The sequence below is a fragment of the Pecten maximus genome, chromosome 10 (genome assembly GCF_902652985.1).
Source record: "Pecten maximus chromosome 10, xPecMax1.1, whole genome shotgun sequence".
Classification (NCBI taxonomy): Eukaryota; Metazoa; Mollusca; class Bivalvia; order Pectinida; family Pectinidae; genus Pecten; species Pecten maximus.
In genome coordinates, this window is record NC_047024.1 from 1269633 (window position 1) to 1293428 (window position 23796).

A 23796-nucleotide genomic window follows, 5' to 3' on the forward strand; every position below is an offset into this window, starting at 1 on the left:
TTTACAAGAGATCCCAGAGGAATGTTTGCGCCAACTATTGAATGGTTTTTACAAGAGATCCCTGCGGGATGTTGACACCCACTATTGAATGATCTTTACAAGAGATCTCAGAGGGATGTTGGCACCCACCATAACAAATTACTAGTAAAGGATTTAAGCATGACACTAGTATAACTTCTTCAGACAAATGACCAGGTCAATTCAAAATGGCCACCTGTCAGTGTTGGCCATTTTGTTTTTAGATCAGTTTCAACCTACATTTGTATGGTAACCTATAGTAATATGTGATAAAAATCCATGGAGAACTTTTTGAGAAAAAGGGATAACAAACTTTTATTGTCAAAATTTCAAAATTTCAAAATGTTGGCAATTCTTTTTTTCTGATGCCTGAAAACTAATTTCCGATCTTTTTTCTGTAAAAAAAACTGATAACGTCTCTACCTGTATAATTTGCGCACCCCCAACTTTAAACTTTATTTCAGTACAAAAAAATGCGCAAATTACACGAGTTTTTACGGTATGCCTAACTAGAGACCAAGGGAACTTATATATGAAATTTGAGAAAGAGGCATGAAGAACTTGCTGTTAAAATTTATTTTCTTGGATCATTCTCAAGATTGATCATGCACAACTAGAACGAAGGGGAACCTACATAAGAATGAGCGATCCAGTGCTTTTCCTGAAATAGTGAAAACAAAAATTAGTTTAAGGATGACAAATGGACAATATAGGAAGAATAATTAAAGTGCATGTACCGTCTAATGATGGTGGGATAAAAATATCTTAAAAAAGACAATATGTATGTGTATAGTATCAACAACACAGGATATTACAGTTTGGTAAATAAACCTGGCAACAGATTCGACAAACAATGATTACAGAAATAGGATAAATAACATTGTAAACATCTCAATACTAACATGACACAATGTTTTTTTTAAACAGCAGATTAAGTGGTACCCTCTCAGGCACTGTATATCAAATTTTCTTAACAATCCTTGTGTAAATATAGCACCCAAAATCATCATAATAAAATGTATAAAAGTTACATAGCAACCTTTTCTGTAACACCCTAAAATACCTTAACCCAAATTACACAGAAAAACACATTCTTACATGTAAAATAAATTATCAGATCAGTGTCAAATAATCAATAAATGTGAAATGATGTTCAGTGTATATTTACACTCTCATTTTAAATTGTGTTCAGTTTATATTTACACTCACATGTTGAATTATGTTCAGTGTATAATTACACTCACAATCACACTTTAAATTATCATCAATGTATATTTACACACACATTTTAAATTATGTTCAGTTTATATTTACACTCACATTTTAAATTATGTTCAGTGTATAATTACACTCACAATCACACTTTAAATTATCATCAATGTATATTTACACTCACATTCAGGCTTTAAATCATTCCACATTCTGATTGGTGGAAGTTAACAGAATTTCATCTGGCATCTGTCAATCATTTTTAAAGAAATGTTAATGGTATACTGTTTGCTTGTTTTTGTTTAACGTCCTATTAACAGCCAGAGTCATTTAAGGACGTGCCAGGTTTTAGAGGTGGAGGAAAGCCGGAGTACCCGGAGAAAAACCACCGACCTATGGTCAGTACCAGGCAACTGCCCCACGTAGGTTTCGAACTCTCAACCCAGAGGTGGAGGGCTAGTTTTAGAGTGTCAGGACACCTTAACCACTCGGCCACTGCGGCCCCTTAATGGTATAATAATATGTACTTCGAATGATACCTCATAACATGTACCTGTGTGTGTATGTTCTAAACACCCATACTACCTTATCATCATTATCAATTAATTATGTTATATTTGTAAACTGAACTCAAATTAATTAACCTATTCCTGCTATTTCATCATGTTTGTCCATGTCATTTTTGCCATAATGTATTTACTATATTATTTATTATCGTAATAACTGACTTTATTCTGTAAAATCTTTTTAAATAAGGAAATAAAGAGAATTAAAACACTGTGTTAACTTTCTGATGGTGATTCATTTTCAGATCTATAAAGATTTTTAAAATCTTGATTTTTCGGAAGAGTTAAACTATAAAGGATTGAAATGACAGGAGCATATTTGAGAAAACAAACAAAATCCTATTGTCCAACATTAATGAGGAGAATATCTTCTGGCTGAGTTTTTCTGTACAAATGAACTGTTAGGTATATTGTTGCCCAGCATCCTGTCTATAAACTGATCCCACTTGTACTGCCATTGGTAAATGGCTTTACTCTTCTGGCTGGTCGACATGGCGCTGTGTCTGGAAGAACAAAGAACACAGATTGATAAGCTGATACCAAGACATCGTAATACTTAAACGTTCCAGCTATTACCTGGTTACTGGTTCATACTGTCCGGCTCACCAGTGAGAACACTGTCAAGTCAAAACTGAGTGAGGAGAACATGTTTCTATCGACTGGTATGTTAAAGTATGGAGTATAAGGTCATTATCACCTTGGTAGGTCAGGTTCATGGAAATACTCCTTGAACCGAGTGGTATCTGTATAGATACTGAGAGGTTCCTAGAGGGGCCATGACTATCTGTGGTAAGTCCAGAGGAGAAGGATTATTGTCAACACCAGAAAGATCTTACGGGAATAAGTCAATGTTACTATTGTCAACACCAGAAGGATCTTACGGGAATAAGTCAATGTTACTATTGTCAACACCAGAAGGATCTTACAGGAATAAGTCAATGTTACTATTGTCAACACCAGAAAGATCTTACAGGAATAAGTCAATGTTACTATTGTCAACACCAGAAAGATCTTACAGGAATAAGTCAATGTTATTATTGTCAACACCAGAATAATCTTATGGGGAAAAGTCAAAGTTATTATTGTCAACACCAGACGGATCTTACGGCGATAAGTCAATGTTATTATTGTCAACACCAGAATAATCTTACGGGAATAAGTCAATGTTACTATTGTCAACACCAGAAGGATCTTACAGGAATAAGTCAAAGTTACTATTGTCAACACCAGAAGGATCTCAAGGGAATAAGTCAATGTTACTATTGTCAACACCATAATAATCTTACGGGAATAAGTCAATGTTACTATTGTCAACACCAGACAGATCTTACAGGAATACCCCGGTAAGTCAATGTTACTATTGTCAACACCAGAAAGATCTTACGGGAACAAGTCAAAGTTACTATTGTCAACACCAGAAGGATCTTACGGGAATAAGTCAAAGTTACTATTGTCAACATCATAATAATCTTACAGGAATAAGTCAATGTTACTATTGTCAACACCAGAAGGATCTTACGGGAATAAGTCAATGTAATCTTCAGACTTGATGTTTACTTGGTTTAATAAAATCATTTAAAGGAATTCAGCGTTGACTCAAATTTATACAAGTATTTACACCCATTAATGTAGACAGAATAATGCTGTACTAACAGAAAAAACTGTATTCTGCCTTCAGAGAACCTTCTACATACAATTGTACTCTATTACTTACTCTAGTGAGCTGATGGCCAGTTTTTTAAGCATTGCCAGGTCAGCATCAGCACTAGCCATGCCCATAAATGCCATGTAGAAGTCGTATGATAATCCCCTGGCTCCCCACACGGCCGGATCATCAGCACTGATTACTACTGGGAAACCCTCGGCGATGAGGCTGGAGGCAGGGTGGTTCCTCAGGTCATCCAACAGCTTCAAAACCTAAACATTCACATATACACGAGACATAGGTAAGAAATCAACCTTCTACAGATTTTCAGTTTTCATTAAAGGTAGGTCAGATTTCTAACTGACTTTTCAGTATTTGTCTGATATTTGTTGGTAATTGTCAGGTGATATACAGAGAGTCAGATGTTAACCTTTACCTGGAATGTTTGATGATTTCCTGTGATTTTAGCTATAAACACCTCGACAGATCATTTCTATTGTGTTAGATACACAATGTACATGTATTTGGTCAATACCAACATAGTACATTTCTTGAATTTAAAACCTTTCAACTTTGTAGTGCACCAACATTGATTAAATACATAATTCAAAATAACTGACTGGGTACTTAATATTAACTGTTAACCTGATGAATCATTTGTTAACTTCTTAGCTGGCTAAGTTTTTGTTAACTGCTAACCTGGTTTAACATCTGTTGATCGCTATAACCTAGTTATACATTTGTTCATTACTAAGCTATAATACCTGGTAATATTAACTGGTAAACTGGACATACTAACCTGGTTTAAAATCTGTTGATCACTATAACCTAGTTATAATTTTGTTCACTACTATGCTATAATACCTGATAATTTTAACTGGTTAACTGGACATACTAACCTGGTTAGATATAGGATTAACCTCCACAGCTATTCCCCTACCCTTCACCATGTTCTTGGCCTGTGGGTGTTTTGTTAAGGCGTAGCCGTGACCGATACGACTCGTGTTTAGGAGGATAGCATCTATCAGATTGTTGTCTGTGGGTGTCCCCTCCCAGTCTGTAAACAATAGAGGTCATACAAAGGTCAGACTACCAACATGGTCAGATTAAGTTCAGAGTGATGGCCTTGCAAAGTTAAAAAACAAACACAAGGTCAAGCAAATGTTCGGACTTTACCAGCTCGCTAAGTCCAGTAGAATCACGTCCCCCTTTTTATCATTACATGCAATTAATTTTCAGATATAGAAATTGGTCCCAATTTTATCATTATATGTCATTCATTTTCTGATATAAAAATTGTTAAAGTGACCAGTTCATTGTCACCGGTAAGAAACACCTAAAACTTTCCAGAGAAAATGAACACTTCTCTTAGTTCACATAATATAGAAAAAATCATCAGGAAATCTATCAAAATGATATTAATTTGAAGCTCATAGTGACTTCGAATTCAAGTCCTAATCATATGTTACATTACCAATATAAAGTTTTATAGCAAAACAGAGCGTACCAAGATCTAGAGTTACCTGAGGGTAACACGACATCATTAGATGATAAAATGACTACTAATCACTTCCAAAAGAAAATCCGATGAAACCTTCCAAAGAAAACTAACCCTAATCTTGGTACACATGTTCACAAAGATACTTGAGAATGAATAATTTCTAACATCGATTTACATGATTATATAACTTGATGTTTGCCTGTAATAACATACCGGTCTCCCCTGTAATAACATACCGTTATCCCCTGTAATAACATACCGGTTTCCCCTGTAATAACATACCGGTCACCCCTGTAATAACATACTGGTCTCCCCTGTAATAACATACTGGTCTCCCCTGTAATAACATACCGGTCTCCCCTGTAATAACATACCGGTCTCCCCTGTAATAACATACCGGTCTACCCTGTAATAACATACCGGTCTCCCCTGTAATAACATACCTGTCTCCCCTGTAATAACATACTGGTCTCCCCTGTAATAACATACTGGTCTCCCCTGTAATAACATACCGGTCTCCCCTGTAATAACATACCGGTCTCCCCTGTAATAACATACCGGTCTACCCTGTAATAACATACCGGTCTCCCCTGTAATAACATACCTGTCTCCCCTGTAATAACATACTGGCCTCCCCTGTAATAACATACCTGTCTCCCCTGTAATAACATACCGGTGTCCCCTGTAATAACATACCGGTGTCCCCTGTAATAACATACCGGTCTCCCCTGTAATAACATACCGGTCTCCCCTGTAATAACATACCTGTCTCCCCTGTAATAACATACCGTCTCCCCTGTAATAACATACCGGTCTCCCCTGTAATAACATATCAGTCTACCATGTAATAACATACCGGTCTCCCCTGTAATAACATACCAGTCTCCCCTGTAATAACATACCGGTCTACCCTGTAATAACATACCGGTCTCCCCTGTAATAACATACCTGTCTCCCCTGTAATAACATACTGGCCTCCCCTGTAATAACATACCTGTCTCCCCTGTAATAACATACCGGTCTCCCCTGTAATAACATACCGGTGTCCCCTGTAATAACATACCGGTCTCCCCTGTAATAACATACCGGTCTCCCCTGTAATAACATACCTGTCTCCCCTGTAATAACATACCGTCTCCCCTGTAATAACATACCGGTCTCCCCTGTAATAACATACCGGTCTACCATGTAATAACATACCGGTCTCCCCTGTAATAACATACCGGTCTCCCCTGTAATAACATACCGGTCTCCCCTGTAATAACATACCGGTCTCCCCTTTAATAACATACCGGTCTCCCCTGTAATAACATACCGGTCTCCCCTGTAATAACATACCGGTCTCCCCTGTAATAACATACCAGTCCCTGTAATAACATACCGGTCTCCCCTGTAATAACATACCGGTCTCCCCTGTAATAACATACCGGTCTCCCCTGTAATAACATACCGGTCTACCCTGTAATAACATACCGGTCTACCCTGTAATAACATACCGGTCTCCCCTGTAATAACATACTGGCCTCCCCTGTAATAACATCCCGGTCTCCCCTGTAATAACATACCGGTCTCCCCTGTAATAACATACCGGTCTCCCCTGTAATAACATACTGGCCTCCCCTGTAATAACATCCCGGTCTCCCCTGTAATAACATACTGGTCTCCCCTGTAATAACATACCGGTCTCCCCTGTAATAACATACCGGTCTCCCCTGTAATAACATACCGGTCTCCCCTGTAATAACATCCCGGTCTCCCCTGTAATAACATACCGGTCTCCCCTGTAATAACATACCGGTCTCCCCTGTAATAACATACCGGTCTCCCCTGTAATAACATACTGGCCTCCCCTGTAATAACATCCCGGTCTCCCCTGTAATAACATACCGGTCTCCCCTGTAATAACATACCGGTCTCCCCTGTAATAACATACCGGTCATCCCCTGTAATAACATACCGGTCTCCCCTGTAATAACATACCGGCCTCCCCTGTAATAACATACCAGCCTCCCCTGTAATAACATACCGGTCTCCCCTGTAATAACATACCGGTCTCCCCTGTAATAACATACCGGTCTCCCCTGTAATAACATACCGGTCTCCCCTGTAGAAACATACCAGTCTCCCCTGTAATAACATACCGGTCTCCCCTGTAATAACATACTGGCCTCCCCTGTAATAACATACCGGTCTCCCCTATAATAACATACCGGTCTCCCCTGTAATAACATACCGGTCTCCCCTGTAATAACATACCGGTCTCCCCTGTAATAACATACTGGCCTCCCCTGTAATAACATACCGGTCTCCCCTATAATAACATACCGGTCTCCCCTGTAATAACATACCGGTCTCCCCTGTAGTAACATACCGGTCTCCCCTGTAATAACATACCGGTCTCCCCTGTAACAACATACCGGTCTCCCCTGTAACAACATACCGGTCTCCCCTGTAACAACATACCGGTCTCCCCTGTAATAACATACCGGTCTCCCCTGTAATAACATACAAGTTTCCCTTGTAATAACATACCGGTCTCCCCTGTAATAACATACCGGTCCCCCCTGTAATAACATACCGGTCTCCCCAGTAACAACATACCGGTCTCCCCTGTAATAACATACCGGTCTCCCCTGTAATAACATACCGGTCTCCCCTGTAACAACATACCGGTCTCCCCTGTAACAACATACCGGTCGCCCCTGTAATAACATACCGGTCTCCCCTGTAATAACATACCGGTCTCCCCTGTAATAACATACCGGTCTCCCATGTAATAACATACCGGTCTCCCCTGTAATAACATACCGGTCTACCCTGTAATAACATACCGGTCTCCCCTGTAATAACATACCGGTCTCCCCTGTAATAACATACCGGTCTCCCCTGTAATAACATACCGGTCTCCCCTGTAATAACATACCAGTCTCCCCTGTAATAACATACCGGTCTCCCCTGTAATAACATACCGGTCTCCTCTGTAATAACATACCGGTCTCCCCTGTAATAACATACCGGTCTCCCCTGTAATAACATACCGGTCTCCCCTGCGTGGAAGAAGTAAGGTAGATTGATGTTGTGTTGTGAGGGATAGAGGAGAGCACTGATGTAGTCAATCAACGGTATCCCAGGGTCCTCCTGTCCCACTAAGTCATAGCCAACGAAAAAATCAGGGAACTGTTGTAGCATCACAATAGACTCCTTAACCTGCTGAAGCACGTCACTGGCTGGTACAAATCTGTGTGGGAAATATTGGTTATAGTACAAATCTGTGTGGGGAAATATTGGTTATAGTACAAATCTGTGTGGGGAAATATTGGTTATAGTACAAATCTGTTTGGGGAAATATTGGTTACATTACAAATCTGTGTGGGGAAATATTGGTTACAGTACAAATCTGTGTGGGGAAATATTGGTTATAGTACAAATCTGTTTGGGGAAATATTGGTTACATTACAAATCTTTGTGGGGAAATATTAGTTACAGTACAAATCTGTGTGAGGAAATATTGGTTACAGTACAAATCTGTGTGGGAAAATATTGGTTATAGTACAAATCTGTGTGGGGGAATATTGGTTACAGTACAAATCTGTGTGGGAAAATATTGGTTATAGTACAAATCTGTGTGGGGAAATATTGGTTACAGTACAAATCTGTGTGGGAAAATATTGGTTACAGTACAAATCTGTGTGGGAAAATATTGGTTACAGTACAAATCTGTGTGGGAAAATATTGGTTATAGTACAAATCTGTGTGGGGGAATATTGGTTACAGTACAAATCTGTGTGGGGAAATATTGATTATAGTACAAATCTGTGTGGGAAAATAATGGTTATAGTACAAATCTGTGTGGGAAAATATTGGTTACAGTACAAATCTGTTGGGAAAATATTGGTTATAGTAACAAATCTGTGTGGGGAAATATTGGTTACAGTACAAATCTGTGTGGGAAAATATTGGATATAGTAACAAATCTGTGTGGGAAAATATTGGTTACAGTACAAATCTGTGTTGAAAATATTGGTTACAGTACAAATCTGTGTTGAAAATATTGGTTACAGTACAAATCTGTGTGGGGAAATATTGGTTATAGTACAAATCTGTGTGGGGAAATATTGATTATAGTACAAATCTGTGTGGGGAAATAATGGTTATAGTACAAATCTGTGTGGGAAAAATATTGGTTATAGTACAAATCTGTGTGGGAAAATATTGGTTACAGTACAAATCTGTGTGGGGAAATATTGGTTACATTACAAATCTGTGTGGGGAAATATTGGTTATGATACAAATCTGTGTGGGAAAACATTGGTTACATTACAAATCTGTGTTGAAAATATTGGTTATAGTACAAATCTGTGTGGGAAAATATTGGTTATAGTACAAATCTGTGTGGGAAAATATTGGTTACAGTACAAATCTGTGTGGGAAAATATTGGTTACAGTACAAATCTGTGTGGGAAAATATTGGTTACAGTACAAATCTGTGTTGAAAATATTGGTTATAGTACAAATCTGTGTGGGAAAATATTGGTTACAGTACAAATCTGTGTGGGGAAATATTGGTAACAGTACAAATCTGTGTGGGAAAATATTGGTTACAGTACAAATCTGTGTTGAAAATATTGGTTATAGTACAAATCTGTGTGGGAAAATATTGGTTACAGTACAAATCTGTGTGGGGAAATATTGGTTACAGTAAAAATCTGTGGGGAAATATTGGTTACAGTACAAATCTGTGTTGAAAATATTGGTTATACAAAGGTGTAGTACAAATCTGTGTGGGAAAATATTGGTTATAGTACAAATCTGTGTGGGGAAATATTGGTTACATTACAAACCTGTGTGGGAAAATATTGGTTATAGTACAAATCTGTGAGGGGAAATATTGGTTACAGTACAAATCTGTGTGAAGAAATATTGGTTACAGTACAAATCTGTGACGGGAAATATTGGTTATAGTACAAATCTGTGTGGGGAAATATTGGTTATAGTACAAATCTGTGTGGGAAAATATTGGTTATAGTACAAATCTGTGTGTGGAAATATTGGTTACAGTACAAATCTGTGTGGGGAAATATTGGTTACAGTACAAATCTGTGTGGGGAAATATTGGTTATAGTACAAATCTGTTTGGGGAAATATTGGTTACATTACAAATCTGTGTGGGGAAATATTGGTTACAGTACAAATCTGTGTGAGGAAATATTGGTTACAGTACAAATCTGTGTGGGAAAATATTGGTTATAGTACAAATCTGTGTGGGGGAATATTGGTTACAGTACAAATCTGTGTGGGAAAATATTGGTTATAGTACAAATCTGTGTGGGGAAATATTGGTTACAGTACAAATCTGTGTGGGAAAATATTGGTTACAGTACAAATCTGTGTGGGAAAATATTGGTAACAGTACAAATCTGTGTGGGAAAATATTGGTTATAGTACAAATCTGTGTGGGGGAATATTGGTTACAGTACAAATCTGTGTGGGGAAATATTGGTTACAGTACAAATCTGTGTGGGGAAATATTGATTATAGTACAAATCTGTGTGGGAAAATAATGGTTATAGTACAAATCTGTGTGGGAAAATATTGGTTACAGTACAAATCTGTTGGGAAAATATTGGTTATAGTAAAAAATCTGTGTGGGGAAATATTGGTTACAGTACAAATCTGTGTGGGAAAATATTGGATATAGTAACAAATCTGTGTGGGAAAATATTGGTTACAGTACAAATCTGTGTTGAAAATATTGGTTACAGTACAAATCTGTGTTGAAAATATTGGTTACAGTACAAATCTGTGTGGGGAAATATTGGTTATAGTACAAATCTGTGTGGGGAAATATTGATTATAGTACAAATCTGTGTGGGGAAATAATGGTTATACAAAAGATGTAGTACAAATCTGTGTGGGAAAAATATTGGTTATAGTACAAATCTGTGTGGGAAAATATTGGTTACAGTACAAATCTGTGTGGGGAAATATTGGTTACATTACAAATCTGTGTGGGGAAATATTGGTTACAGTACAAATCTGTGGTAAATATTGGTTATGATACAAATCTGTGTGGGGAAATATTGGGTACAGTACAAATCTGTGTGGGAAAATATTGGTTACAGTACAAATCTGTATGGGAAATATTGGTTACAGTACAAATCTGTGTGGGAAAATATTGGTTACATTACAAATCTGTGTGGGGAAATATTGGTTACAGTACAAATCTGTGTTGGAAAACAATGGTTACAGTACAAATCTGTGTGGGGAAATATTGGTTACAGTACAAATCTGTATGGGAAATATTGGTTACAGTACAAATCTGTGTGGGAAAATATTGGTTACAGTACAAATCTGTGTGGGGAAATATTGGTTACAGTACAAATCTGTGTTGTAAAACAATGGTTACAGTACAAATCTGTGTGGGAAAATATTGGTTACAGTACAAATCTGTGTGGGAAATATTTGTTGAGATAACAATTCTATGTGGGAAAAGTTTTTGCTGTGGTACAACTCTATGTGGGAAAATATTTGCTGTAGTACAAATCTGTGTGGGAACTACCTGTTATAGTACAAATATGTAGTAAATAATGATTATAGTTACTGTATCTGTTAAAATCTGAGGGACAATTAATTTGTCATTATACAAAACTGGGTGACAAATCATTAGAATTGATCTAAATATGAAGGACTTATAGGTACTTCGCCTGAAAAAACAAAGCCAAAACCTGATGATATAATTCTACGTGGAAAAACTTGGCCTTAAACAAGTTCAAATTAACAACTGGTCTCCTGAGAGCCCACACCTGGTGACTTTACCTGAGACCTGATCTGATGATGCGAGCACCTGTAAAATCTGGATAGTCCTTCAAAAACTGATCATGATTCTGTTGATATATCTCCATGACCCGGGTCTTGTTATCAATGGTGCTGCCATCCAAATTGTAGAGCTGGCAAGGAATACAAGGAAGATTCTCATTGGTTAATATATGTTACTAGACAAGGAGAACAAGGATGATTTTCATTGGTTGATACATTTTACTAGGAAAGGAGTACAAGGATATTTTCATTGGTTGATATATGTTATTAGGTAAGAACAAGGAAGATTTTCATTGGTCGATATATATATATAGTATATGTCTATGATCAGATCACTGGTTACATTCGGATGATTAATTACTGTAATATAATATCAATAGTATACACATCCCCCGTAGTTATGATTAAATGTATGTACAAGGTATATAAGGTAACCCGAGGTTCACACCTGTTAGTGAGGGGAAACATGAATTTGACAAGGATATTAAAGTGTTAACTAATCTCAGCACTACAATGCTGATCTGAAATCAGAAGATTACACATTTGGTTGAATTGAATAAACTAACTTACCACAGGAAGCAATGCTCTTGTTTCTAAATATTGCACATTATCATCATGAAATTCTTTCAGAGATTCATAGAAGTATTTCCCAAACACAGGCGCATAGTTGATGAGTCCATTTGCCACGTCTAAGACTCGAAGAAACTCTTTCCAAACAACATCTATGGTAGGAAATGTCTTTACTGGATCCGGAACCACCATGGACATACTGCGGTACAACCTACAAATACAACATCCCTAGTGTCAGGTACACTACCAAGGTCATACAACCTACACTACCAAGGTCATACAACCTACACTACCAAGGTCATACAACCTACAAATACAACATTCCCAGTGTCAGGTACTACCAAGGTCATACAACCTACAAATACAACATCTCCAGTGTCAGGTACACTACCAAGGTCATACAACCTACAAATATAACATCCCTAGTGTCAGGTACACTAACAAGGTCATACAACCTACACTACCAAGGTCATACAACCTACACTACCAAGGTCATACAACCTACAAATATAACATCCCTAGTGTCAGGTACACTAACAAGGTCATACAACCTACAAATATAACATCCCTGGTGTCAGGTACACTACCAAGGTCATACAACCTACAAATATAACATCCCTAGTGTCAGGTACACTACCAAGGTCATACAACCTACAAATATAACATCCCTAGTGTCAGGAATACTACCAAGGTCATACAACCTACAAATACCACATCCCCAGTGTCAGCTACACTACCAAGGTCATACAACCTACACATACAACATCTCCAGTGTCAGGTACTACCAAGGTCATATAATCTACAAATACAACATCCCCAGTGTCAGGTACACTACCAAGGTCGTATATCCTACAACTATAACATCAAATCAAAGAGTACACGGAACATGTGTTTGAGTACAAGGAACAAGTGTTTGATTACAAGGAACATGTGTTTGAGTACAAGGAACATGTGTTTGAGTATAAGGAACATGTGTTTGAGTACAAGGAACATGTGTTTGAGTAGAAGGAACATGTGTTTGAGTACAAGGAACATGTGTTTGAGTACAAGGAACATGTGATTGAGTAGAAGGAACATGTGTTTGAGCAGAAGGAACATGTGTTTGAGTAGAAGGAACATGTGTTTGAGTAGAAGGAACATGTGTTTGAGTAAAAGGAACATGTGATTGAGTAGAAGGAACATGTGTTTGAGTACAAGAAACATGTGATTGAGTAGAAGGAACATGTGTTTAAGTAAAAGTAGCATGTGGTTGAGTAAAAGGAACATGTGTTTGAGTAGAAGGAACGTGTGTTTGAGTAAAAGTAACATGTGTTTGAGTAGAAGGAACAAGTGTTTGATTACAAGGATCATGATTGAGTAAAAGTAACATGTGGTTGAGTAAAAGGAACATGTGTTTGAGTAGAAGGAATATGTGTTTGAGTAGAAGGAACGTGTGTTTGAGTATAAGGGTCATGTGTTTGAGTAGAAGGAACATGTGTTTAAGTAGAAGGAACGTGTGTTTGAGTAGAAGGAACATGTGTTTGAGTAGAAGGAACATGTGTTTGAGTAGAAGGAACATGTGTTTGAGTAAAAGGAACATGTGTTTGAGTAGAAGGAACATGTGTTTGAGTAGAAGGAACATGTGTTTGAGTATAAGGAACATGTGTTTGAGTAGAAGGAACATGTGTTTGAGTACAAGGAACATGTGTTTGAGTAAAAGTAGCATGTGTTTGAGTAGAAGGAACGTGTGTTTGAGTAGAAGGAACATGTGTTTGAGTAGAAGGAACATGTGTTTGAGTAGAAGGAACATGTGTTTGAGTAGAAGGAACATGTGTTTGAGTATAAGGAACATGTGTTTGAGTAGAAGGAACATGTGTTTGAGTAGAAGGAACATGTGTTTGAGTATAAGGAACATGTGTTTGAGTAGAAGGAACATGTGTTTGAGTAGAAGGAACATGTGTTTGAGTAGAAGGAACATATGTTTGAGTATAAGGAACATGTGTTTGAGTAGAAGGAACATATGCTCCATTATAAATTCTTAAGAAAAAACTTACATATCATCAAATTGTTCTTGATTGGCAGAATTTTTTCTTTCTGTTGTGATCAATTTCCATGGGCAAGCTTATAAAACAGAAATAATAAATCAGACAAAAACAACAAGAGATCCCAGAGGGGTCTTGTCACACAACCATTGAATGCTATCTATTGGTTCTATGACAGCCTGATCCCCCTCTCTCTTTTTTATTCCTTACTAATTATCTGATAACATGAACAATTGAAACCTACATGTGAAGTTTGAGGAATATCCCTCCAGTGCTTTGAGAAATAGTGAAAACAAACTTCAATTCTCAAAATACAATATAGTTACCCAGCTAGAGGCCATTTGTTTCATTGATCAAGCATTTAAATTAAAATGGCACAACTAGGGACCATGAGGAACCTACACATGAAGTTTGAGGAATATTCTTCCTGTACTTTTTAAGAAATAGCGATAACAAACATCAATTCTCAAAATCGAAGATGGTCACATGTTGGTCATTTTGTTTTTTTATCAAAAATCTAAATTCAAATAGCAAAACTAGGGACCAAGGGAAAAAACATGAAGTTTGAGAAATATCCCTCCAGTTCTTTTCAAGAAATAGTGATAACAAGGATTGTTTATGGACAGACAGACAACAGACAGACAGTAGGAGGATGACGGACTACATAGAAGGACGATTTGAATAGAATCTGGTGGGAAAAAAATATATGCTTAATTTGGTAAATCCACCAGTGTTACGTAATAAAAGTTATACAAACTGATAGATTGCTATAGAAATCCTTGATTACAAACATTGTTGCTATGAAATTGCCTGTTAATACAAATGAATCCTTTACTTCATTGACAGATGTGTAATTGGATCAAACATGATCATGTTTGTTTAATTAGGTAGAAATATTCTATTTTTTTTATGAACTTTTCTTTACAAGTCTATCAAAAATCCCAATAAGTTGATGAACTCTTACCTGGATTTGAAGGAGCAACTTGGAAGAAATGGAACTGGATATGATTGTCTTGGTCTGTACACATGTAGCAATGATCCATGTAGGTAACATTCTTCACTAGCCAGGTGATATCAGCCATGGAACAGTCGTGTAGATGTAGGGCCCCACCTATAACATAAACAGTCGTGTAGATGGAGGGCCCCACCTATAACATAAACAGTCGTGTAGATGGAGGGCTCCACCTATAACATAAACAGTCGTGTAGATGTAGGGCTCCACCTATAACATAAACAGTCGTGTAGATGTAGGGCCCCACCTATAACATAAACAGTCGTGTAGATGTAGGGCCCCACCTATAACATAAACAGTCATGTAGATGTAGGGCCCCACCTATAACATAAACAGTCGTGTAGATGTAGGGCCCCACCTATAACATAAACAGTCGTGTAGATGGAGGGCCCCACCTATAACATAAACAGTCGTGTAGATGGAGGGCTCCACCAATAACATAAACAGTCGTGTAGATGGAGGGCTCCACCTATAACATAAACAGTCGTGTAGGGCCCCACCTATAACATAAACAGTCGTGTAGGGCCCCACCTATAACATAAACAGTGGTGTAGATGGAGGGCTCCACCTATAACATAAACAGTCGTGTAGATGGAGGGCCCCACCTATAACATAAACAGTCGTGTAGATGTAGGGCTCCACCTATAACATAAACAGTCATGTAGATGTAGGGCCCCACCTATAACATAAACAGTCGTGTAGATGGAGGGCCCCACCTATAACATAAACAGTCGTGTAGATGTAGGGCCCCACCTATAACATAAACAGTCGTGTAGATGGAGGGCCCCACCTATAACATAAACAGTCGTGTAGATGGAGGGCCCCACCTATAACATAAACAGTCGTGTAGATGGAGGGCCCCACCTATAACATAAACAGTCATGTAGATGGAGGGCCCCACCTATAACATAAACAGTCGTGTAGATGGAGGGCCCCACCTATAACATAAACAGTCGTGTAGGGCCCCACCTATAACATAAACAGTCGTGTAGATGGAGGGCTCCACCTATAACATAAACAGTCGTGTAGATGGAGGGCCCCACCTATAACATAAACAGTCGTGTAGATGGAGGGCCCCACCTATAACATAAACAGTCGTGTAGATGGAGGGCCCCCACCTATAACATAAACAGTCGTGTAGGGCCCCACCTATAACATAAACAGTCGTGTAGATGGAGGGCCCCAACTATAACATAAACAGTCGTGTAGATGGAGGGCCCCACCTATAACATAAACAGTCGTGTAGGGCCCAACCTATAACATAAACAGTCGTGTAGATGGAGGGCCCCACCTATAACATAAACAGTCGTGTAGGGCCCCACCTATAACATAAACAGTCGTGTAGGGCCCCACCTATAACATAAACAGTCGTGTAGATGGAGGGCCCCACCTATAACATAAACAGTCGTGTAGGGCCCCACCTATAACATAAACAGTCGTGTAGATGGAGGGCCCCACCTATAACATAAACAGTCGTGTAGATGGAGGGCCCCACCTATAACATAAACAGTCGTGTAGGGCCCCACCTATAACATAAACAGTCGTGTAGATGGAGGGCCCCACCTATAACATAAACAGTCGTGTAGATGGAGGGCCCCACCTATAACATAAACAGTCGTGTAGATGGAGGGCCCCACCTATAACATAAACAGTCGTGTAGATGGAGGGCTCCACCTATAACATAAACAGTCGTGTAGATGGAGGGCCCCACCTATAACATAAACAGTCGTGTAGGGCCCCACCTATAACATAAACAGTCGTGTAGATGGAGGGCCCCACCTATAACATAAACAGTCGTGTAGATGGAGGGCCCCACCTATAACATAAACAGTCGTGTAGATGGAGGGCTCCACCTATATCATAAACAGTCGTGTAGATGGAGGGCCTCACCTATAACATAAACAGTCGTGTAGATGGAGGGCCCCACCTATAACATAAACAGTCGTGTAGATGGAGGGCCCACCTATAACATAAACAGTCGTGTAGATGGAGGGGCCCCACCTATAACATAAACAGTCGTGTAGATTGAGGGCCCCACCTATAACATAAACAGTCGTGTAGATGGGGCCCCACCTATAACATAAACAGTCGTGTAGGGCCCCACCTATAACATAAACAGTCGTGTAGTGAGGGCCCCACCTATAACATAAACAGTCGTGTAGATGGAGGGCTCCACCTATAACATAAACAGTCAGTGTAGATGGAGGGCTCCACCTATAACATAAACAGTCGTGTAGATGGAGGGCCCACCTATAACATAAACAGTCGTGTAGATGGAGGGCCCACCTATAACATAAACAGTCGTGTAGATGGAGGGCCCCACCTATAACATAAACAGTCGTGTAGGGCCCCACCTATAACATAAACAGTCATGTAGATGGAGGGGCCCCACCTATAACATAAACAGTCGTGTAGATGGAGGGCCCCACCTATAACATAAACAGTCGTGTATGAGGGCCCCACCTATAACATAAACAGTCGTGTAGATGGAGGGCCTCACCTATAACATAAACAGTCGTGTAGATGGAGGGCCCCACCTATAACATAAACAGTCGTGTAGATGGGCCCCACCTATAACATAAACAGTCGTGTAGATGGAGGGCCCCACCTATAACATAAACAGTCGTGTAGATGGAGGGCCCCACCTATAACATAAACAGTCGTGTAGATGGAGGGCCCCACCTATAACATAAACAGTCGTGTAGATGGAGGGCCCCACCTATAACATAAACAGTCGTGTAGATGGAGGCCCCACCTATAACATAAACAGTCGTGTAGATGGAGGGCCCCACCTATAACATAAACAGTCGTGTAGATGGAGGGCCCCACCTATAACATAAACAGTCGTGTAGATGGAGGGCCCCACCTATAACATAAACAGTCGTGTAGATGGAGGGCCCCACCTATAACATAAACAGTCATGTAGATGGAGGGCCCCACCTATAACATAAACAGTCGTGTAGGGCCCCACCTATAACATAAACAGTCGTGTAGGGCCCCACCTATAACATAAACAGTCGTGTAGATGGAGGGCTCCACCTATAACATAAACAGTCGTGTAGGGCCCCACCTATAACATAAACAGTCGTGTAGATGGAGGGCCCCACCTATAACATAAACAGTCGTGTAGATGGAGGGCCCCACCTATAACATAAACAGTCGTGTAGATGGAGGGCCCCACCTATAACATAAACAGTCGTGTAGATGGAGGGCTCCACCTATAACATAAACAGTCGTGTAGATGGAGGGCCCCACCTATAACATAAACAGTTGTGTAGATGGAGGGCCCCACCTATAACATAAACAGTCGTGTAGATGAAGAACCCCACCTATAACATAAACAGTTGTGTAGATGGAGGGCCCCACCTATAACATAAACAGTCGTGTAGGGCCCCACCTATAACATAAACAGTCGTGTAGATGGAGGGCTCCACCTATAACATAAACAGTCGTGTAGGGCCCCACCTATAACATAAACAGTCGTGTAGATGGAGGGCCCCACCTATAACATAAACAGTCGTGTAGATGGAGGGCCCCACCTATAACATAAACAGTCGTGTAGATGGAGGGCTCCACCTATAACATAAACAGTCGTGTAGATGGAGGGCCCCACCTATAACATAAACAGTTGTGTAGGGCCCCACCTATAACATAAACAGTCGTGTAGATGGAGGGCCCCACCTATAACATAAACAGTCGTGTAGATGGAGGGCCCCACCTATAACATAAACAGTCGTGTAGATGGAGGGCCCCACCTATAACATAAACAGTCGTGTAGATGGAGGGCCCCACCTATAACATAAACAGTCGTGTAGATGGAGGGCCCCACCTATAACATAAACAGTCGTGTAGATGTAGGGCTCCACCTATAACATAAACAGTCGTGTAGATGGAGGGCCCCACCTATAACATAAACAGTCGTGTAGATGTAGGGCCCCACCTATAACATAAACAGTCGTGTAGGGCCCCACCTATAACATAAACAGTCGTGTAGGGCCCCACCTATAACATAAACAGTCGTGTAGATGGAGGGCCCCACCTATAACATAAACAGTCGTGTAGATGGAGGGCCCCACCTATAACATAAACAGTCGTGTAGATGGAGGGCTCCACCTATAACATAAACAGTCGTGTAGATGGAGGGCTCCACCTATAACATAAACAGTCGTGTAGATGGAGGGCTCCACCTATAACATAAACAGTCGTGTAGATGGAGGGCCCCACCTATAACATAAACAGTCGTGTAGGGCTCCACCTATAACATAAACAGTCGTGTAGGGCTCCACCTATAACATAAACAGTCGTGTAGATGGAGGGCTCCACCTATAACATAAACAGTCGTGTAGATGGAGGGCCCCACCTATAACATAAACAGTCGTGTAGATGGAGGGCTCCACCTATAACATAAACAGTCGTGTAGATGGAGGGCTCCACCTATAACATAAACAGTCGTGTAGGGCCCCACCTATAACATAAACAGTCGTGTAGGGCCCCACCTATAACATAAACAGTCGTGTAGATGGAGGGCTCCACCTATAACATAAACAGTCGTGTAGGGCCCCACCTATAACATAAACAGTCGTGTAGATGGAGGGCTCCACCTATAACATATACAGTCGTGTAGATGGAGGGCCCCACCTATAACATAAACAGTCGTGTAGGGCCCCACCTATAACATAAACAGTCGTGTGGATGTAGGGCCCCACCTATAACATAAACAGTCGTGTAGATGGAGGGCTCCACCTATAACATAAACAGTCGTGTAGATGGAGGGCTCCACCTATAACATAAACAGTCGTGTAGGGCTCCACCTATAACATAAACAGTCGTGTAGATGGAGGGCCCCACCTATAACATAAACAGTCGTGTAGATGGAGGGCCCCACCTATAACATAAACAGTTGTGTAGGGCCCCACCTATAACATAAACAGTCGTGTAGATGGAGGGCTCCACCTATAACATAAACAGTCGTGTAGATGTAGGGCTCCACCTATAACATAAACAGTCGTGTAGATGGAGGGCCCCACCTATAACATAAACAGTCGTGTAGATGGAGGGCCCCACCTATAACATAAACAGTCGTGTAGATGGAGGGCCCCACCTATAACATAAACAGTCGTGTAGATGGAGGGCTCCACCTATAACATAAACAGTCGTGTAGGGCTCCACCTATAACATAAACAGTCGTGTAGATGGAGGGCCCCACCTATAACATAAACAGTCGTGTAGATGGAGGGCCCCACCTATAACATAAACAGTCGTGTAGATGGAGGGCCCCACCTATAACATAAACAGTCGTGTAGGGCCCCACCTATAACATAAACAGTCGTGTAGATGGAGGGCTCCACCTATAACATAAACAGTCGTGTAGGGCTCCACCTATAACATAAACAGTCGTGTAGATGTAGGGCCCCACCTTTAACATAAACAGTGGTGTAGATGGAGGGCCCCACCTATAACATAAACAGTCGTGTAGATGGAGGGCCTAACCTATAACATAAACAGTCGTGTAGATGGAGGGCCCCACCTATAACATAAACAGTCGTGTAGATGGAGGGCCCCACCTATAACATAAACAGTCGTGTAGATGGAGGGCCCCACCTATAACATAAACAGTCGTGTAGGGCTCCACCTATAACATAAACAGTCGTGTAGATGGAGGGCCCCACCTATAACATAAACAGTCGTGTAGGGCCCCACCTATAACATAAACAGTCGTGTAGGGCCCCACCTATAACATAAACAGTTGTGTAGATGTAGGGGCCCACCTATAACATAAACAGTCGTGTAGATGTAGGGCCCCACCTATAACATAAACAGTCGTGTAGATGGAGGGCTCCACCTATAACATAAACAGTTGTGTAGATGGAGGGCCCCACCTATAACATAAACAGTCATGTAGATGGAGGGCCCCACCTATAACATAAACAGTCGTGTAGGGCCCCACCTATAACATAAACAGTCGTGTAGGGCCCCACCTATAACATAAACAGTCGTGTAGGGCCCCACCTATAACATAAACAGTCGTGTAGATGGAGGGCCCCACCTATAACATAAACAGTTGTGTAGATGTAGGGGCCCACCTATAACATAAACAGTGGTGTAGATGTAGGGCCCCACCTATAACATAAACAGTCGTGTAGATGTAGGGCTCCACCTATAACATAAACAGTCGTGTAGATGGAGGGCCCCACCTATAACATAAACAGTCGTGTAGATGGAGGGCCCCACCTATAACATAAACAGTCGTGTAGATGTAGGGCCCCACCTATAACATAAACAGTCGTGTAGATGGAGGGCCCCACCTATAACATAAACAGTCGTGTAGGGCCCCACCTATAACATAAACAGTCGTGTGGATGGAGGGCGCTAGTTCAGACAGACTTGATTAGACCAGTAACGGGATGGTTTGATCTCGGGATTGGTTAAGTCAGACTTTATTACACCAGTAACGGGTTGATTTTATATCAGGTAAATACATGTATGTCTCTGTTATAGCCAAACCTTTGATAATGACCCAGACAAACTACCAGATGACAGGTGCCCACGCTATCCTTATCAGTCTTGTACTGATAGTTATATTCAAGATAAGCTGAACCAGAATGTAATATTCCAAGTATCAATTTCAAATAATTTTATCAATACTGATTGTCCAGCCCGTCCAATTGACGTACCAGTAAGGTATAATTATAGACATTACCCGGGGTAAATCTGGATTATCTCCCCTACAATGGTATACTTAAGGCTGCCCGACCAACTATCAACATCTAGGACCAAGTTATCGATTTATATAGTACAGTCAGTTATGTACTAGACCATATGTGGGCATTATTGATTAACAATTGATTAATTTTTTCCTTATCGATTTCATACATGTAGATGATTTCCAACTTACAAAAATATGTACATTGTTGATAATTGATAAAATTACCTTTTGGCATTTCCTTGATAAGCTGGAAAACAGAGCTTTTTTCTATTGCAGGTTTCCCTTTGAAAAAGTGAACAGATGGTAAAAATTCGGGCCCGTTTGCTGTTCTGGAGATGTTGATTTCTTTATGTTTAGCATCCATGAGGATTCTATTGACCTGTTGCTCACGCGAATTTAATGTCACACTTCCCCCTATTCGCAGATTGGCTTCTGCGTTCATTACTTGCGCTCTTTGTTGTAAATAAGTAGCAGCAGACATTTCGACAGGAACACAGCGCACATGTTCAATTAAAATAACACAGATCGCGTATATTACTAAAGACTCCATTACTTACGACTGGTGAAATGACAATAACGAAACTAGAAAATCATGACCTAGTAAGATAGCCAAGTATAGTCTGTTTCAAATAAGTTCGCGCATATATTTGTGAAACAAATAAGGATGAAACGTCATAAAGACAATTTCAATGTTATTTTTTTGTCTTCACAGTTTCATAATTATTGTTTTTTGTTCGTCTCACATCGCGTTTCATCACGTTTTTGTCGCTACACACTTTCATATCATTAATGTTTTTGTCGTCATCAACATTCATACATGTATAACAGAGACATACAAATGTACATGTATATACTAATTAGGTCTCCGATATTAACGAACTCTAGTCAGTAATCTGTTATAGACGGAGACTGTATTTTATAATTAAATTGTCATAGTGAATGTCGACTCTTACTAGAATCTGTTACAGACGGATACTGTATATCAAAGTGTCATAGTGAATGTTGACTCTAGTCAGTAATCTGTTATAGACGGAGACTGTATATTAAAGTGTCATAGTGAATGTTGACTCTAGTCAGTAATCTGTTACAGACGGAGACTGTATATTTAAGTGTCATAGTGAATGTTGACTCCAGTCAGTAATCTGTTATAGACGGAGACTGTATATTAAAATGTCATAGTGAATGTTGACTCCAGTCAGTAATCTGTTACAGACGGAGACTGTATATTTAAGTGTCATAGTAAATGTTGACTCCAGTCAGTAATCTGTTACAGACGGAGACTGTATATTAAAGTGTCATAGTAAATGTTGACTCCAGTCAGTAATCTGTTATAGACGGAGACTGTACATGTATATTAAAGTGTCATAGTGAATGTTGACTCCAGTCAGTAATCTGTTACAGACGGAGACTGTATATTAAAGTGTCATAGTAAATGACCTTTTTATATCAATTCAAAGGCATAGTTGTTAGTGTAAATCGTAGGACTCGCTGTAATTATGATATTTTCATCCATGGTCTCTCTAGCATACGTCATGGACATATATGTTGTCAGATACTCCCCCTAAAATATTTTTTTCGCAGACACTTATCATAATTTAAGGATAATATAGCAAATAAAAACATAACAAATAAGATGTACATGTATAACATAGATAGTAACGTCATAAATCAATCAATGACATCACACTTTTACGTTGAAATTCTGCCTTCACTTTTGTATTCAAGACACAGG

The 23796-nt window shown here is 39.7% G+C and overlaps 1 protein-coding gene across 1 annotated transcript; it reads right to left on the bottom strand.

Moving 5' to 3' along the window:
• Positions 1-1634: 1634 nt before the first annotated feature.
• Positions 1635-22651, bottom strand: LOC117336478 (adenosine deaminase AGSA-like). The gene is made up of 9 exons (XM_033897027.1): positions 22290-22651; positions 15311-15457; positions 14359-14425; positions 12326-12536; positions 11756-11886; positions 7978-8177; positions 4338-4495; positions 3508-3710; positions 1635-2296 (listed from the first exon to the last, which is right to left on the bottom strand). The coding sequence occupies exons 1-9, from the start codon at positions 22612-22614 to the stop codon at positions 2146-2148; spliced, it is 1593 nt and encodes a 530-aa protein (XP_033752918.1). The 5' UTR covers positions 22615-22651; the 3' UTR covers positions 1635-2145.
• Positions 22652-23796: the final 1145 nt, after the last annotated feature.

Bases quoted from the DNA above. Each gene is read 5' to 3' on its own strand.
- LOC117336478 (XM_033897027.1), bottom strand. From the start codon at position 22,614: ATGGAGTCTTTAGTAATATACGCGATCTGTGTTATTTTAATTGAACAT. The intron at 14,426-15,310 runs GTAAGAGTTCAT...CTGTTTTATAAG, and splicing joins AGTTGCTCCTTCAAATCCAG to CTTGCCCATGGAAATTGATC. The intron at 8,178-11,755 runs GTAAAGTCACCA...TTTCCCACACAG, and splicing joins ATCATCAGATCAGGTCTCAG to ATTTGTACCAGCCAGTGACG.